The 16,807-nt window shown below is 34.7% G+C and overlaps 4 protein-coding genes across 6 annotated transcripts; 1 reads left to right on the top strand and 3 right to left on the bottom strand.

The window, feature by feature from the left end:
* Nucleotides 1-1,176: 1,176 nt before the first annotated feature.
* LOC18034719 lies at nt 1,177-2,182 on the bottom strand. The gene is made up of 2 exons (XM_024179929.1): nt 1,509-2,182; nt 1,177-1,393 (listed from the first exon to the last, which is right to left on the bottom strand). Exons 1-2 carry the CDS (start codon nt 2,180-2,182, stop codon nt 1,177-1,179), a joined length of 891 nt encoding a protein of 296 aa, XP_024035697.1.
* Nucleotides 2,183-2,871: 689 nt separating this feature from the next.
* LOC18034339 lies at nt 2,872-3,735 on the top strand. Its single transcript, XM_006424605.1, has one exon. It carries the CDS (start codon nt 2,872-2,874, stop codon nt 3,733-3,735), a length of 864 nt encoding a protein of 287 aa, XP_006424668.1.
* Nucleotides 3,736-4,482: 747 nt separating this feature from the next.
* LOC18033798 lies at nt 4,483-10,853 on the bottom strand. Of its 3 annotated transcripts, none has more exons than XM_024179535.1 (11): nt 10,634-10,853; nt 10,007-10,207; nt 9,681-9,910; nt 9,471-9,556; nt 9,183-9,346; nt 8,898-9,034; nt 8,517-8,771; nt 5,702-8,400; nt 5,459-5,567; nt 4,996-5,076; nt 4,483-4,845 (listed from the first exon to the last, which is right to left on the bottom strand). In XM_024179535.1, exons 1-11 carry the CDS (start codon nt 10,812-10,814, stop codon nt 4,756-4,758), a joined length of 4,233 nt encoding a protein of 1,410 aa, XP_024035303.1. In that variant the 5' UTR covers nt 10,815-10,853; the 3' UTR covers nt 4,483-4,755. The 3 variants fall into 3 exon arrangements, with proteins under 3 accessions (XP_024035303.1, XP_024035304.1, XP_024035305.1); XM_024179536.1 differs by having other exon boundaries at nt 8,898-9,031; XM_024179537.1 differs by lacking the exons at nt 10,007-10,207; nt 10,634-10,853 and having other exon boundaries at nt 8,898-9,053; nt 9,681-9,751.
* A 1,846-nt stretch (nt 10,854-12,699) lies between these two features.
* Nucleotides 12,700-15,659, bottom strand: LOC18035061 (DDB1- and CUL4-associated factor 8). Its single transcript, XM_006424603.2, has 5 exons — nt 15,400-15,659; nt 14,567-14,818; nt 13,932-14,075; nt 13,156-13,845; nt 12,700-13,072 (listed from the first exon to the last, which is right to left on the bottom strand). Exons 1-5 carry the CDS (start codon nt 15,505-15,507, stop codon nt 12,833-12,835), a joined length of 1,434 nt encoding a protein of 477 aa, XP_006424666.1. The 5' UTR covers nt 15,508-15,659; the 3' UTR covers nt 12,700-12,832.
* Nucleotides 15,660-16,807: the final 1,148 nt, after the last annotated feature.

The raw sequence follows: 16,807 nt of genomic DNA, 5'->3' as shown, positions 1-16,807 counted from the left end.
CAACTTTTTATTTCTGAGAAATTAAATGAGCACCACTGAAGTAGAAAGGAGAAGCGTTAGTAGGGATAGTAGAAATTCCTATAGGGAAAGGTCTTCTCAAGAATTTATCTTATTTAGAAAGGGTACAAAAATAAATTTTTTACTCAATTTTTTATTCGGACAAGGGATAAAGATGATTTTTTACTTAATTTTTCTTTAGAAAAAGGGACGAGGATGAAATGGAATCTCCATCCCCTCCTCAATTCCCCATTTCTCCATTTTAATTTTAATTTTATTTTTTAGAATTATTAATGAATAAATAATAAAATTTAAATTATAAAATATTAAATATAAGTATAAATGATATTTTAATTTCACAGTATTTAAAAAATATTTATGTAAATGTACTATGAAACTTTCGGGCCTAATTTCATCTCTGCATTTTCTTTTTTCCGATAAATCAAATCCCAAGAGATACTCTTTCCAACAAACTGACGAATCTCACGAAGATTACCAGTAAATGGATGAATTTCTCCTTGATTCAAACTTTTCGGGCACGTTATGTCTCTAATGATAATCTTTGCAAAGTCTGATGATCCAGAGTTAATGTACTGAGCACAAAGTTTCTGAAGCCTTTTCTTTCAAGCCAATGCCAAAAAGCTGCACTTTTCTTGGACAACCCAGGCTTAAAACCAAGATTGAGAGTCAATCGAGCATACGCTTTTTGATCAATTTTCTGGAAGGCTTGGAGTTGTTGGAGAGGAATCCAATCAAAAGTCCAAGCACGAAAATGCAGAAGCAAGTATTTTTTAGTGGTGTTAACAAGTTCTTGGGATTTTTTGTTTGGGGTTCTGAATCTAAATTAGGTTTCTGTCACTAAATCTTCATCTGGGTTTTTTTTTTATAGAGAAGGAAAACGGTCACTTGAGAGACTTCTGAAAGAAAGAACGGGAAAGATATCAATATTCAGTTTACTGTTTGATTTTGTTGCGAATTCTTGCAAGTAACTATATTCCAATTTTACTGTTTAATTAAAAGATAAAATTGAAACAGAAAAGGAAATTTTCATACAACAGCGCGTGACTGTTTTCATATTCAACAAGCTATTAAAGCTACAAGCTTTCAGTGTAAACAGAGGAAACACATACTTCAAATTCTGAAAGGGGAACTTCATAATTTTAGAACTATCCTAGTTTTTTAATTTCCTGAAGTTGAAGCTGATGCTACCGGTGCAGGTTTTGGGACGAATCTTCTCACTCTTATATCTTTGCCACGAATATCGAACTGCTTCAGTTCATTCTCTCCAAGAATTAATGTAATGTACGCAGGCGAGCGGACGATCACACGAGCATAAAGAGACTGATCACGGCAGCGGCCCATCTTAATATCCTCTACACAATCTTCTCCATATCTCCTGCATTCAATCAAAAGCAATAAAAAAAGGTTAACAGAAGTCGCAGTACTTGTTCTCGTTGTGCTAGTATTTGGACTCATTAATGTAATAAAGAAAGAACAAGAGAATGCAATACGACCTAATAAAGAACTCAAAAAGTTCTGCTCTTGAGATGGGGTGACCTTTAGAGAATGTGGCAAACAAAGTCCGATCAGTATCAGCATCATTAGCTTGTCCATTTGCCAAATGGTTTCCATTACCTTGTTGCCTAAGAATATTGACTTGGGGTTGAAGTAATTCAGCAGCAGGTTCCAAAACCTGAACTTGATGATTATGCAAATTATTTCCGAGGACCAAGTCATAGTCAATAAATGCTCTGTCACACACATCTCTTAAAAAGATATTAACATTTGCATTGGCACTCTGTTTGTTCCCCAAAACAAATGCTAGAGAGAGCTCTCTGTCACAAACTCTACTCATTAGTGGAAGATCACAATCAAGACCGGACTGTAAAAAAGATTCATTGGCTAAACAATCAAGGCACAGTATAGACTCGAGTGCTAATCCATAGAGCCGTGGGAGTGATGATTCTGTTAGTTGTAGTGACTTGTGCACAAAATGGCTATAGCCTTTAGTTTCAAGCCAATTCCAGAAGGCTACAATTTTCTTGGACGTGTCAGAATCTAAACCCAGTTGAATCACTAACTTTGCATATGCTTCACGATCAATGTTGTGAAAACTTTGGAAATCAGTGAGTGGGATAGCATTTTCTTCTTGAAGCTCAGGAACTGTGGAAGTAATCGTAGACATTGTGTAAAGGTTTCGCCTTTCTGGAAGGGGGGGTTTTTGCAGATGGGTATTTGAGAAGAAGCAAATCAAGAAAATGAAAAGAAAAGCGAAGTTAGTGTTTTGATGGTTTTTGTGGAATTGTAGCAAAGATTAAACTTGAGGCTAGTTATAGGATTGGTGAAGGTTTATTAGAATCCAATAAGGAGAAGAAGGGCAAGGAATGTAAATTTTAATATGATTGCTCTTACAATCTTTAATGTTTTCTCTTATCAATAACGGGAAAGAAAGACCATTCATTTTTTTTTTGGGGAGACTAAAAGACGTTTATTTATTATATAATATGTTTAATATTTGTAATTGTATGTAAAAATATATCAAAAATATTTTGCCACGTGTATATTATTACTCATATATAGTGATGATTTATTATTTATCTGAGTTCGTATTAGAGTTAGAGAGTGATTGGTTCAAGTTTATAGACAATTAGAAACTTAAAAATTACAAATAATTACACTTCTTCTCCTTGTTGGACTCTAACAAGAACCTTGGATACATTCGCTCGTTCCCGGAACTGCCTTCACTGATCCTATAAATGGCCTCTCAAGTGTCAACTCTTCGGCATTCCCAGAAACTCCACTGAAAGAGAAACTTAATTTTTATCTTTTTTTTTTCCAAATACCCATCTGCAAAGGCCAGAACTTGTTTCTATAATGTCTTGGATTCCCATCAAAAACCTCAAAGAATATCACAATATCGATCGCGTAGCATACGCCAGGCTTTTGCATCCATATGGGTCAGATTGTGTGGCGTACAAGAAAATAATAGCCTTATGGAATTGGCTTGAAACTCAAGGCTACAGAAATTTTGTATACCACACGCTGACAGTCAGCGGCGCAGTGCTGTATTACTTAGAAATGGAGTCTAAGTTGTGCCTACAGTGTTTGAATGAACTAAAACTAACGTTTTTACAAGAGCTCTCTCTACAATTTGTTGATGAGAAGAACAAAGAGAGTGGCTGTGATAATCGTCTTCCAGTAATGAGTCAACTTTGTGGCAAAGAGCTCTCTCTAGAATTTATTTATGAGAATAAAGAGAGTGCCAAAGCAACGATTACTAAGTTTGTAAGAGATGTGTGTGACAGAGCCTTTACCGACATTGTTCCAAGAGAATGTTTGATAGATGAAATACAGTTTATGGAGTCGACTTTTGGGTTACTTCGACCCCAAGTCAACATTCTTGGGCAACAAGGTAATGAACAAGTTGACGAGGAGGTGGCTAATGGGGATTTCTGTAATGGGGAACAGAGGATCAGTGACAGGAGTTTGTTTGTAACTTTCTCAAAGGATCAGTCTATTACAAGAGAATTACTTCACTGCTTCTTCAATTGGAGATATGGGGACGATTGTGTGGAAGAGATTACGATGGATGATAATGATAGTGGCCGCGAGGAGTGTGCTGATGCTCGTGTGGTAGTGAGGTTACCCTCATACATTGCTAGGATTCTGGGCGAGAATGAAGTAACGCAAATCAATTGCGATCCATTGTTTAGACTTACAGTTAGGAAGTTCGCCTAGGTTTAGAAATTCAATCTGAAATTTTAGTTTTAACTATTTTAAACCCTGGTTAGCATAAAATCTTGCTTGATGGATGATAATGACATAATGTTGCCTACTGCCCTGTTAACCAACAGTAACTGAGATTTACTGATTCAGTCATATCTATAAGAGTCATTAAATTCTTTAAAATAAACTTTCAAGAATTCCTTCTGGATAGCATTGTTGATAATGGCTATTCTTACTCTTGAGTCTCCTAAATACAGAATTTTATTCTCCAGAGAAAAACAAGCTTATACTCATATACATCGACCACTGCACTCAAATTTATTTCATGAGTTAGCAGTGGGAACCTTCGCTTGCTTGAATAATTTGCATGATCATTATAAGATCACCACAGGCATAATGAAATCTCCAAATCCGCCATTCAAATGATTATATGGATAATGAAATCCCCAAATTACTATATTTGGAATTTCGGATGAGAGGTCCAGGACGGACACATGAATCTCCAATATTCACACACATGAATGTTAGATCCCTTCCCTCTCCATTGTCATCATCACAATATAGGTTTACTGGAGATTTACTGGAAAATAAGTTGTAAACACAATTGCGTATAATTGAGGTTAGTTGATTTAGATTTTACAATTTTTAATAACAAATTTTAGATACAATTTTAATAAATAAAACTAAGTAGAAAAATGATAAATTTTTTTTTTTTATAAAAAAAAATATCGTAGATAGTATCAAAATTACATTCAAAATAATAAACTGTCTAGACCAACATCTTTACGCACCAGTGTTCGAGAACACCAGTTTGGCCATAGAACAACAATTTCAACACAACAAATGCGGAAGTGCACAAATGACGTTTTCTAGGTTAATAGGAACAAAAATTTACATTTCGTTAATTTCTTTAATACATCCTTCTGCACAAGCCATGGTCTTGTTTTCCCCATAATCTTGTGACAGATTTTGTGCTTCTACATCAGTCACGATGTTAGTGACAAAAGAATGATTAGGCAAACCTCAGCGTCCTTATGCGGAATTGGAAGGAGTGTTGATGTTGCAGTTGGTGAATTTTGTACAATCAAATGGCCCTATCCCCTGGTTATTCTTTCGTTTCACCTAAAAACATACAAAGTATACCCATCAGATCAAAATACTGCAAAAACGTACCTAGGAATCTGCAAGTTGCGTGTTCATTACAATGACTGACACAGTGGATCTAGGATGAAGAGAAAATTAATAAGAAAACCAAAATAATATGGATCATACCGGGGACCATGGACCAGGTTCAGGCAGAGATTTGTCTGGGGGTGAATGTTGTACAGCTCCGCCTTTCATGGTTAGAATTTCCTGCAGAAAATTTTGCATTAAATTGCTAGATAGTGATCGTTGATAATTTTTTTTTTAGTCCAATGAATCATCAATTATACCACTATTAAAATGAAAAAAACACTTGATATCAAGTTCAAGTTTTCAAGAATATATAAGACATGAACTCAAAATATGTTTTCTGTCAATGAATCACAAATTTACAACACTACTAAAAGGGAAAAAACACTTGTTTACAAGTTGAGTTTTCAAGGACTGCATTTAGGCTACAGTCACAAGTCATAACAGACAAGTGCAGATCAGAGACTAATCAGGATAGTGGTGTGATTCAACCTAGATCACCAAGTCAAATTCAAAAAATTGATTGGAAAGTTTTTCTTGTTATCAAACAAGTTTATATTACCTCTCCAGCGGTTTCAAATGCTGCTAACCATTCATCAGAAAAAGGAGCAGCATGTGGTGGAGGTTTTATCACAAGATTATCTTGCTTCTCATCAATCTCAGTTTTCCCTCTGACATAAGAAACAGGTAGAGTCAACATCATCTCTGAAAATTTAATAGCAATTTAAATAATTCTCGTGATGATAATTGGAATAAGTAGAAAATATCAATGCTAGCATAAATAAGATTTAGAATTATCACTCACAGGCTTTCTGCTCCATCCAGATCCTCTATGGGACGTATGGCATCTTCTAATTCACACAGCCTTTCACGGTTAGGATTACCATTCTTTTGAGAAATACTATTTTCAGCATCTCCAGACAAAACATCACTCTTTAATATATTTTTTGTATCCTGAAAAACACCTCCTAATGATGACATTGTTGAATCTTCTGTGGCTAAGATGGGACTTTTAAACTCATGCTTTATTTCACAATTAGAACTGCCATTATTTTGAGAAACACTAGCTTCCTCGGGCAAAACATCACTCTTCAATAGATTATTCCCCATATTTTGTACATCGACATCCTCCCCACATGGGCATTCAGCCTTCTCATCCTCATCAATACCATCTTCTCTCACTGCAGCTGCTACCTCAGTACAAATGATAAAACTGTTTGATTCATTTGCACAAGCATCTAGTTGTTCTAGAATATCATCCATCAGATTCCCACAATCATTGTTGTCCTCACATTCTTCAGAAGAACAGTTGTTTACAATCAACTTGTCATTCAAACAGGACTCATGGGTATCTAGGGAACCTCGGACAGCTACAGAATTCAAAGTATGAAGCTCAGAATGCACTCTAGATTGTTCATAAACGTCATCTGCAACCACAGGATTAAATTTACCGGCGCAGCTATCGGCTAATATACTCCCTTCTAAGACCTGCATCTGTTCATCTTCAACAAGTGATTTCTTCATTTTGTTGTCAAATGAACCAATTTCTTCATTTCCTTGCTCCACGTGCTCCTGTTGGAATTCATCATGATGGCTTTCCAGTCCTCTTCCACTACAACTTTTAACATCCAAACTGATATCAGCAACATTCCCCGCATAGGACTCTCTGGACTCTTCAAAAGGCATGCCATCCTTAGACAAAGTTTTATCAGACGCCTGTGGAATCCCCCCAACAGACTGTTGGCAGAACATGTGCATAGAACTCAACTGGTCATTGTGTGTTGTTGATGTACTACGCTGATGATAACTACTATCATCCTCAGAAAGAAGTTTATCAGACACCGTTGGGCTAGGATTATGCTCCATGGACTGTCGGCAGACTGTGTGCATAGCACTCAACTGGTCATTGTTTGTTGTTGATGCAGTATGTTGACAAAAACTAATGCCATCTGCTGGCTGTAGATCAGAGTTGGAACGGCAACTGTTTAGTTTGCTTTCTACACCTTTCTGCTTATTTGGATCATTTATCACATAACCACTCTGAACTTCAATTGCAGCAACTCTATCATTTACCCTAACGCCATTCCCAGTTTGCAGCATAGCACTAGGTTGGGTTTCAAAATGTTGAAGATCACATTCACATCCAATGAAATCTCCAGTGTTGAGACAAACATTAGATACCTCGACAATAGTGGTGGTTGCCATGTTTATTGATTGATCTTTGCCAATTATTTCAGACTCCCCAGAATTAGTTAGACCATGGAGCTTGATCTCATGGCTGAGTTGTGCATCAGTAAAACCTGAGATAGTGTCATCTCCATGTGGACAATCAGCTATTTCAGCCATATGGAAGCCACAATCTTTTGTTGCAGGTGGTATTAAACAAAGAGCACCAGAACTTGTCAATTCACTTCCATTAGCACCATTTACATTTTGAGTCACATCATCAACAACCATTTTATCCAATACATCACTACCTTGTGATTTTGTACAAATGTAGTCAATGCTGGGCACACAGTCTTTTGCTTCCACCGTGTCTTCAGGGTGACGCCGACCATGAGAACTTTCTGCTTCACCACCACTACAGAGTCTGACTTCTGGATTGCCATCTGCAGCCTTTGTAGTTTCACAATTATGGAATTCTGAAGATCTAATCACCTTGGATGAAACACCATTATTCATACATGGCTTTTGAGCCTTGGTAGAAACGTGTTTGATACAAGGCACCATCTCCTCATCCTGCTTCCTTGATTGTTCATTAACATCATGCACAGAGCCTAACCAATCATCTTGCTTCTTCAAAGTAGCATTAATACCATCACTGATGACATCTTCGGACTGCAACTCTGAAGAGATGGCAGAATTCCTTACAAATGAGGTACATGCTTTCTCTTCCACACATTGGTTGTCAAACATATCCTTTGTCTTAAAAATACCTTCAATTTGCACCGTGGCTCGAAGATGGGATGAAAATTGAGGATTTTCCAATTCTTTCCCACTCAATTCCATATTTGTTGGGTAAATATCGGCAACACTCTTTTCATCATCATCATTGTCATTCTTCAATTGATCACTCAATGCTCTGTGAAAGAGCAATTTGTTATCATTACTCTTCGATTCATTATTCACCACTTGAGAAATTTTCTCATTTTCACTTGGCCCCACATTTGGCAGAGCTTCTTGGTCAATATCATAGCACAGACTAAATTTTTGCTGATTACTTAAACTGCCATTAGTGTTGGAGTTAAAAGGCACTTCCAATTCCACCTTTTGAACAGTTGTAAGACTAGTGGGGATAAAAGATCCTTTTATTGATTTTGGGATCCTTGTATCAGTTGCTGTCACACCATTGGCCATGTCATGCGCCTTTGCAGGAGCAGATATGGGCGTCTCATGAGTTGTGTTTAAGGAATCAAACTTTCTAAAATTAGGTATATTGGATTCTAGAACATTGCAAGCTTGATTAATTCTCGGTAATGAAACATGTGATGTAGAAGCTTTTGACTGCAAGGATGTGAACATGTATAAATGAAAAATTCGATCAGACACTTAAATGAAGAATAGTTCATTCCGAGTGCACCATAAAAATAGTTGAAAGTAATCTATCCATGTGTTTTTACCTGATTAAAGAATCCCAAAGATGGAGATGGCATCCGCAAACCTGATGGTTTTGCAGTTTGAGTTTTTGCATACTGCATGCTTCCATCACTTGGGAGAGAAATCTGAACTTTTCTGGAAGCACCATCATGGTTGTTTAACACATTTGCAGAAGTTAGAAGAGGAGGAGCTGTATCAATCTTCAAGGTATTCTTAGTTTTATTTATAATAGGATGCTGAGATTTGGCTGATGAATGCTTTTCCAACGATGAGTTAGTCTGTACAAATGAAAGAAAATCATGACTTAGAGAGCAAACTTTCCCTGGGGATAATAATAAAATGTTGGTGAAATATTATGTTGCAAAAACCGTGATTAGCCCCAGAATTTTGTAAAATGTTCTCACCACATTTCTTCTTGCTTGGTGAACGGAGGATTTCACAGCTATAAATCTGCCAGTTGAACCAGATCTTGCATCACTTCTTGCACTTTTAATACTGTTTGAGGCAGCCTTTGATCCAACATTTTTTTGAACGCTGACTGCTACATGAGAAAAGAGACACTAAAAATACAGATATGATTTGACTATCTCCAGCTATCAATGAAACATTAACTTATTAAGATAAAGATGATTCTGTGAACACAAATAATCAAACCCTTCCTGAAAGAAGAAAAACCATAATTAAATTACCTGGTTGAGAAATCTGATTTCTCTGCATGTTACTTGCAACAGGAATGTTGTTTTTGGCAGTTGCAGAATGCACAGAGGTATCCAGCTTACGAGCTGGTACCTTAGAAACTTTTGATTCCTTATTTGTTGATTTTGTGGTGTTTGCATTTGCAGGTCTTTTAAGAGTTCAAAGAAATTAAGGTCAACTGTTCAACAATTACAATGGGGGGAGAGAGAGAGAGTCAAAGTAAAAACATTTGGGAAAAACTAGCTTTCCCACTAAACCACAAAAGCTAAGCAAAAGGATATGAAGATGGAGCAACAGGGCGTGGGCAACCACTGCGTTTAGATCCACTCCTATTGATGTCATGGGCTGAAAGCACCTTCCGCTTGCCCTGAGAAGCATGTATTCAGAACAATTAGAATTAGTTCCTTTTTCCACAACTTTTGACTAATGGGGAAGAGGTCAAAATGATGGAAAGTTTTTGGGCACCCTAAAGCTATTTAAGAAACACTAACCACTGAAGCTGATGCAACACTAACTCTAGCTGGTGAACCATTCTTTGGCAAAAATGCACCACTGCTCTTTCCATCTTCACTAAGAAAATTTGCAGGTGATTCCTTGAACAAATTTTCTGAATTACCAGCCAAGGATTCACTCCCATCTTCTTCAATAACTGACAACATCGCACCACTAGAATTGCTAGAATTGCCGCTGATCATGGACAACTCTATTGGATCCAAAACACCTGACCGGTCGAGAAACTGGTAAGTGCAATCAACTAAGAACTCCCATTTCAATCTTTAAGTACAATAAAACATTACAAAATCAAAAAGGGGATCACCTTCTTCAGTAAAGAAAGCTTTATTCCATGCTAAGCTTTTGCGCAAATTGTATCCTCCCTTTTTCTTCCTCTTCATTGATTGTGGCTCCATGTTGAGTTTTGGCACTTCTGGTTTGTTTAAACTTGCATTCTCATTGTTAACACTGTCTTTATTTGATGATAAATCTAGTTTTGCTGCATCCCAGTTGCCTGTGATACCCACTGCAACAGAATAATGCCATTCATTTTTACACTTTACACAAATGTATCTCAATTTTGGTATAAGTCATAATTAACAAAATATCTGTCCTGAAACCATTCTATGTAAAATTAATCAATGACGCATTTAAGAGCTTTTCTTTTTATAAAAAATAAAAAATATATAAATGATTTCTAAAGCATTTTCTAAAACTTCTTCCTAAATGCATTTTTATCAGTCTGTCAATACACATTCACCAAGAAAACAAATCATAGGGTAGAGCATAAATTTAGTAAAAGAGAAAGAAGACAAAATTCGCGAAGCAACATAAGAGCAATAACATTACTGTAAACCATAAATAATTAACAAAACACTAAGAGAGCAAATTGTTCAAAAAAAATAAATCGCAATTCAGGTGTCGATATTAATTGAGTGGTGGAAACTCTAACCTATTGGAGAGACAAGAGGAGAAGGATTAACGGCGCAGGCGGATCTGGGGATTTGGAGAGGTGAGCAAGCGAGATAAGTGTTGTTGAGACTCGAAACGCCGTCGTTCGAGATGTGCTGCAGCGGCAATAGCGAATCATCTTCGCCTGAGATCTCTATAAACGACAGATCGTCTGGTTCCATTTCTTTGGTCTTTCCTTTTCATCAGTTTGTGTTTTGTTACGAGAGGTGTCAATTGACTCAATTTCAAATTATTGGCAAGCGGGAAGTCTTAGAGAGTGCCAGAGTGGAGTGGAGTAAAGACAAAGATCACGTGATTGAGGTTGTTGAATTTACCTATTTCTCCCTTTGATTTGATTCCTTTTCGGTTTTGTTTGGGCTGGCAGCTGGCTGACTGAAGAGCTCTCTGTAATCAATCCAAATATTATTGATAAATCAATTTGAAAATGAAACATAAAAATTCTAAATAGAGGGTAAATTAAGTAAATTAATATAAAAGTGATAAATTAGTTTTTTTATTAATAAAAAAAATCAATAAATGTAACATAAAACTTATAAATCAGTATCAAGCATAAAATGAATTATAAATTTTGTAGGTTACACATAAAAGTTATGAATAGAAGGTAAAATAAATAAATTAATATTAGATTTTATTGCAAAAATGGAAAAAACTTACGACTGTAAAATAAAAACTCATTGTAATATTAATTATCTGATATATTCACTGATTTTGTATTTAAATTGAATAATAATAGTTTTGGGTTTATGTAATACATGTAGGACCCGTTTGGTTTTAGTTATATATCATGGGATTGGATAACTTTAGTGTAAAATAATTCTTATATCATGTTTGGTGTAAAAAAAGTAAAGGTATGATAACAATAATGGGTCCATCACTTAATCCTAATGGTGGCAAAATTTTATCCCAAGGGGACCCTTGGGATTACATTTTTTAAGATAAAACTTTATCCTCTACTATTCATGGGATTAAAAACTATAACATGTTAAATATTAAAAAAAATTAAGAAAAGATTTTGTATTTTTTTTTTATAAATTTACCAATAATTATTGATTTAAGTTTGATCATATTACATGTCATTTTAAAGAAATCTACGATGATTTTAATAAATTAAATATATAAGACATATTATTAGTTACTAACTAATCTCATGGCATACCAAACACAACATAATATTATATATAATTCAGTATTATCTAATCCAATTATATCTTATCTAATCTAATCCAATCCAATCCAGCATACCAAACGAGGCCGTAATGTTTTATTGAAGATAAAAGTCATTCTTAGAATCGGATTGCGAAAAACTATTCTTTTAATATTTCTCAAACTTGTTCCAAGATGAGACTATTTTTCATCCTTTTACACCTTCTCAACAACAACCATAAATGGTCTCTAAATATAAATAAAGAGAAAAGTTTAAAACTACTCGAAGTATGCATAAGATTCAAAATTAAATATAATATTATTGATATATCATATATGTGTCTAGTAATATAAGAATATCTTTTCTTTTTTTTACTTTGGCTTGATATACATCAAGAGAAATGAATGCGCTTAATTAACTTGTGTAGTAAACAAATACTATTATATAAAAAACGAAAAAAAAGTTTATAAATGTCAAGAATGAATATAGGATTTATTGTCTAATCAATTCAATAAAATTTTCCGCTTGTTTTAAAAAAATTGTTTTTAATTGACGAGTGATTTTTTTTTGTTTAATTAAACTAAATAAATAAAATATTTTTCACAAAAATTCTATAGAAACAATGTTAATTGTTCTAATTATTAGTAGTTTTATATTAATTTATTTACTTTACCTTTCATTTACTAACAATATGTACAATTTATAAAATTTATTTTTATTACAGCATTGATACCATAATTTTAATCACAACATTATATAATTTTCATCTAAATATTATTGATAAGTCAATTATTATTATTATTATTATTGTTGTTTGATCAATTACTTCTCCTAGTGCCACGTACACATAGGCGGACAAAAAATTTATTTTACCACACCTTTATCTATACAAAAGTACAAACTGACTGGCACAATTTTTAAAGATTATTTTAAGCTATTAAACCATTTATTCATATACAATCCATTTTTCAGTAAATGGAAATTCAAACCAAAATTTGGCTCTTATTAATAAATTACAAGCTCTAGGCTCTAGCTCTAGCTAATTATGCACTCTCTTTGGTTTCCACCTCCTTCCGAAGAGGCATCACTATCTGAAAATCCTAAAAGATAAGTCTCTCCTTCCTCTTCATCACTTTCAAAATCAGCTGCATTGTATCTCCTCTCCCTGTATGCCAATGTTTGCCGCCTTTGCAGCCGTAGAACATGCATGATAACGTCAGGAGTAAGTGTGATCCGCGAATGATCTTCTCTACCCTGTTTATTAGCTTTCATAATCTGTTCATAAACATAAAGGAAGCATTAGACCTTTAAATTCATGTCATGTCTGTAACTAATAAAAGACAGGAACAGAGCTTCACCTTTTCTGCATTGTCGGGCAATGGAGGAAAATCAGTAGGCATAGGAGCCCAGAGCTTTACAGTCTTCTCGATTCCACATGTAGCAAACATCGGAATGTGTGGATGGGGCTCTAGCTGATTTACTACATGTCGATCACCAACCATTAAACGCACAAGCTTACCTCCCTTCTTTTTCCAAATGAATAGGTGACCACAGTCAGAGCCACTCATAACATATTCATCATTGGGGCCAAAGAAGTTCACTCCTTTAACTGTTTGTGAATTCCTATGACCAGAATAAACCTGTGGCTCCTCACGTTTCTGCAAATCCTCAGGAGAGAGAGACAAGGGTGAAGGCCCCAATCCCATATTCTTCTCAAACAGATATACGAGCTCATCGTTGTAAGAGATAAGCAGTTCACTTGTGTTAGAATAGGCCAATCCAGTGATATGAATATTGTTTTTCCCAATCAGATGACGGGGGCAAAACGTGTCCACAGGCGTATCTGAACTAATTGGTGAATACCAATGGCATTTTCTTATGTCATAGACACGTGCATATTCATCGGAACCTCCCACGGCAAAGTAATTGGGATTTCTCGGGTCAATTACAATGGCATTCAACCTTATGCTGTTCATAGGCTGCTTGCTGTTTTCTGAAAATGAGGAGCAGTAGAAAAGCCGTGTTGCACTGTCACTTCGCAGATCAAACTGCCACATAAAAAGAAAAAGTAATTCTGTAACTAATATTAAAGAATGAGAGGCTTTACAAGATTCATATAACAAGATTGACCAACATGTTGAACAAAACCATCTTCGCCACAGCTATAGATAATGTAGGGACTTCCTGGCTCTACAGCTAGCTTGTACACACGGCCTTGGTGCTTTCCCAATCTTTTTGTATCCATCCGTCCATCCTCAAAGATTTGGCCAAGCCTCACCTAAAAGGAAGGAGAACAGCTCACATTGGTCAAAAAATGGAGTACACTATGGATAATCATCATAAAACAGGTTGGGATTAGATCTAAATCACCAGATGTTACATCAATTATAATCACTGTATGAAAAATTTACAAGTGAGATGGTATCAATAAAGTAGTTACATAAGTCTCAGTTTTATGTTTTCATGTAAACAACCTTCCGTTGTAAGCTTTATTTTATTGAAGGTTTCTTTTTCTTTTTTTTCAAGAAATGGCTGAAGAGTGATAGAATTTTACAAGAGTCAAAAGCAATTGAAGCACGTTGAATACAATTACCTATTACAATAAATCACACTGAGGAACCCAAAAATGGTTAAGAAAACATTAGAACTAATCATAAACCAAAGGCCAAAATGACAACAGAGAATCAGCAAATCCATTATGTCTAACATGTCAACAAAAAAAAGAAAGACATAATTAGGAAGTGTCAAAGCATCTGAAGTGACACTCACCTGGCCGTCGGCGGACGATGTTATTATTTTCCGATCATCAGTAAATGGCATAATTCGTGTTTGGAATATGTTATCAAGATGGCCAGATAGATATGAGAATTTCTCTCTCCTATCTTTCCAATCCCAAAATATGACAAGCTTGTCATCAGAACCCGAAACAAGAAAATCACCAGTGGAGTTGAATTCTACTGCATTCACACAACCCTTGTGACCATGTAACTTCCCACAAAGGTTGATTCGCTTCATAAGAACCTGCACCAACAAGAAAATATAAAATAAGGCCCCAACCATTTCCAACCTTGTTCATCCATAAAGCTGCAATTAACTAAATCAGAAATACAAAAATGTCCAAAATACATCCACACGGCCCACGGCAACTTCGTGGCCAAAGCAAAGCTCATTTCTCTACAACATCACATCTATGTTGTCTTTAAACTCGTATTCACTGAAAAGAATTCTCTTCGAGAAAGAAAACATCACAGAAATATCTACTCAATATTAACCGATGAAATCATTAGATACACAAAGCGAATAGTATGAAACCAATCTACGGTCTAATACTTGAGTTACAAATTGATCCTAGACCACATATTGATAACACCATCGGTTGCTCCGCTTTGTTAATCCAAACCATATAATTTGATCCAACCCATGATACTAAAGATTGGAAAAAGAACTAAAGTTGATTGAGCTCAACAAATTTATATACTGTCAATTTAATTTGATTCTATCTAAATTCAACCAAATCTATTATTTCTCGGAGTAAGAGCTCAGTAAAATTATGATAACTGCGAAATTCACAAAATTACGAAAAGAGAAAAAAGTATTGAAACCTCTGAAGCAGAGAATCTGCGAGCTACGCTTCTGGGCCGAAATAAACCCATCTCCCTCTTGTAAATATCCGTAAACCCATCTTTACTTCGCTTCAAATTCGTCCCCATTTTAGCAGAATTTCACTCTATCGACAGAGTGAGTGGTTTTTCTTTTTCTTTTTTTCTTTCTCCTTTCTTTTGTATTTTGAGTTTTTCACACGAGAGAGAGATAAGAGGTGGCCTTTCCTAGAAACAGTTGAAACGCATTTTTCTTTTTTTTGAAACAGTGGAAACGCATTTAGTCCAAGTGAAAACGAAAATAATAAGCACCATGTTGGCAATTGACAGCCGTCAGCCCGAGAAAACTTTTCAATTTCTATTAAATGGTTATTTGGTACGACTTATCTAATGATTATAAGTACTTATTTAATTTTATAAATTTTTATTATAGTTTTTTTTGTTATTTAGTTTTTTTTAGTAGAACTTTTAGAGTTTAACTAAGTTATTTTGTCTTTACTAGTAAAAGCTCAAATTTTGAGCTTTCGAGAATAGAGGTTGAAATTTTTTTTAAATATTAAAATATTTAAAATATCTTCTACTTATTTGTCAAATTTATTTTATTTTTTTTATAACATAATTTAAAAAAAATTATCTATTAAAGTAATTTAATAGATTTTTAATAAAAATTTTTATTGACAACTAAATAACTAAAATTTTTTAGATAAAAACTTTACTTAAATAAGTTTTACTTGAAAAGTTGTATCAAACAGAGCCTAAGAAGAGTAGAAATCATTGATCTATTTACTTTTCAATTGCGAATCGGAATTCAAAATTAAAATTATTCACAATATTTATTTTATAAAATAATAGTAGAAATTAAAATTGCAATTGTGGAGTCCATCTAATGTAAGAATGGGAATGAGATACTGATTAGATGGGAATCAATCTATCATTCCCAATTGTTTCAATTCTACCCCCATTAACATTATAAAATTCTAAAAATGCCCTCCTATAAATAAATAAAAATAAAGCAAATTGCAACCAAGCTGTTGCCGCCAAATCACAACAACCAAATTGTTGCACCCAAATCGCGGTTGTCATTGTCATTGGTTGTAGAGCAATAGCTGGTCGCCGGTGTCTTCTCCGTTTGGACTGCCTTTGAGCAGTATCAGCAACCATCGTCGATGATGATGTCAATGATGTCGGCGATGATGATGATTATATCTCGATCCAGCAGTAACAACTTTTTCGATTATAAATAGTTATTGTCGTTGTTGTTGCCGCTGTTGTTTTTATTATCATTATTATTAATGATAAAAGGTATTATAATTAATTAATATTTTAATGTTAGCAATAATGTTAATATATTAACAATAATTAATAATAATAATAATTTTTTTAATTATAATAATTAAGTATTGAAATACAA

Source organism: Citrus clementina, unplaced genomic scaffold, assembly GCF_000493195.1.
Source record: "Citrus clementina cultivar Clemenules unplaced genomic scaffold, Citrus_clementina_v1.0 scaffold_8, whole genome shotgun sequence".
Taxonomy (NCBI): Eukaryota; Viridiplantae; Streptophyta; class Magnoliopsida; order Sapindales; family Rutaceae; genus Citrus; species Citrus x clementina.
Note: the sequence above shows the minus strand (reverse complement) of the source record. Positions and strands in the feature narration are given on the sequence as shown.

Excerpts from the sequence above, each read along its gene's own strand:
- LOC18034719 (XM_024179929.1), bottom strand. The coding sequence starts at position 2,182 with ATGTCTACGATTACTTCCACAGTTCCTGAGCTTCAAGAAGAAAATGCT. Across the intron at positions 1,394-1,508 it reads TTTGAGTTCTTTATTAGGTC|GAGATATGGAGAAGATTGTG; the intron begins GTATTGCATTCT and ends GATTGAATGCAG.
- LOC18034339 (XM_006424605.1), top strand. The coding sequence starts at position 2,872 with ATGTCTTGGATTCCCATCAAAAACCTCAAAGAATATCACAATATCGAT.
- LOC18033798 (XM_024179535.1), bottom strand. The coding sequence starts at position 10,814 with ATGGAACCAGACGATCTGTCGTTTATAGAGATCTCAGGCGAAGATGAT. Across the intron at positions 10,208-10,633 it reads TCCTCTTGTCTCTCCAATAG|TGGGTATCACAGGCAACTGG; the intron begins GTTAGAGTTTCC and ends ATTCTGTTGCAG. Across the intron at positions 9,347-9,470 it reads CGCCCTGTTGCTCCATCTTC|TCTTAAAAGACCTGCAAATG; the intron begins ATATCCTTTTGC and ends ATTTCTTTGAAC.
- LOC18035061 (XM_006424603.2), bottom strand. The coding sequence starts at position 15,507 with ATGGGGACGAATTTGAAGCGAAGTAAAGATGGGTTTACGGATATTTAC. Across the intron at positions 14,076-14,566 it reads CATCGTCCGCCGACGGCCAG|GTGAGGCTTGGCCAAATCTT; the intron begins GTGAGTGTCACT and ends CCTTCCTTTTAG. Across the intron at positions 13,073-13,155 it reads TGCCCGACAATGCAGAAAAG|ATTATGAAAGCTAATAAACA; the intron begins GTGAAGCTCTGT and ends GTTTATGAACAG.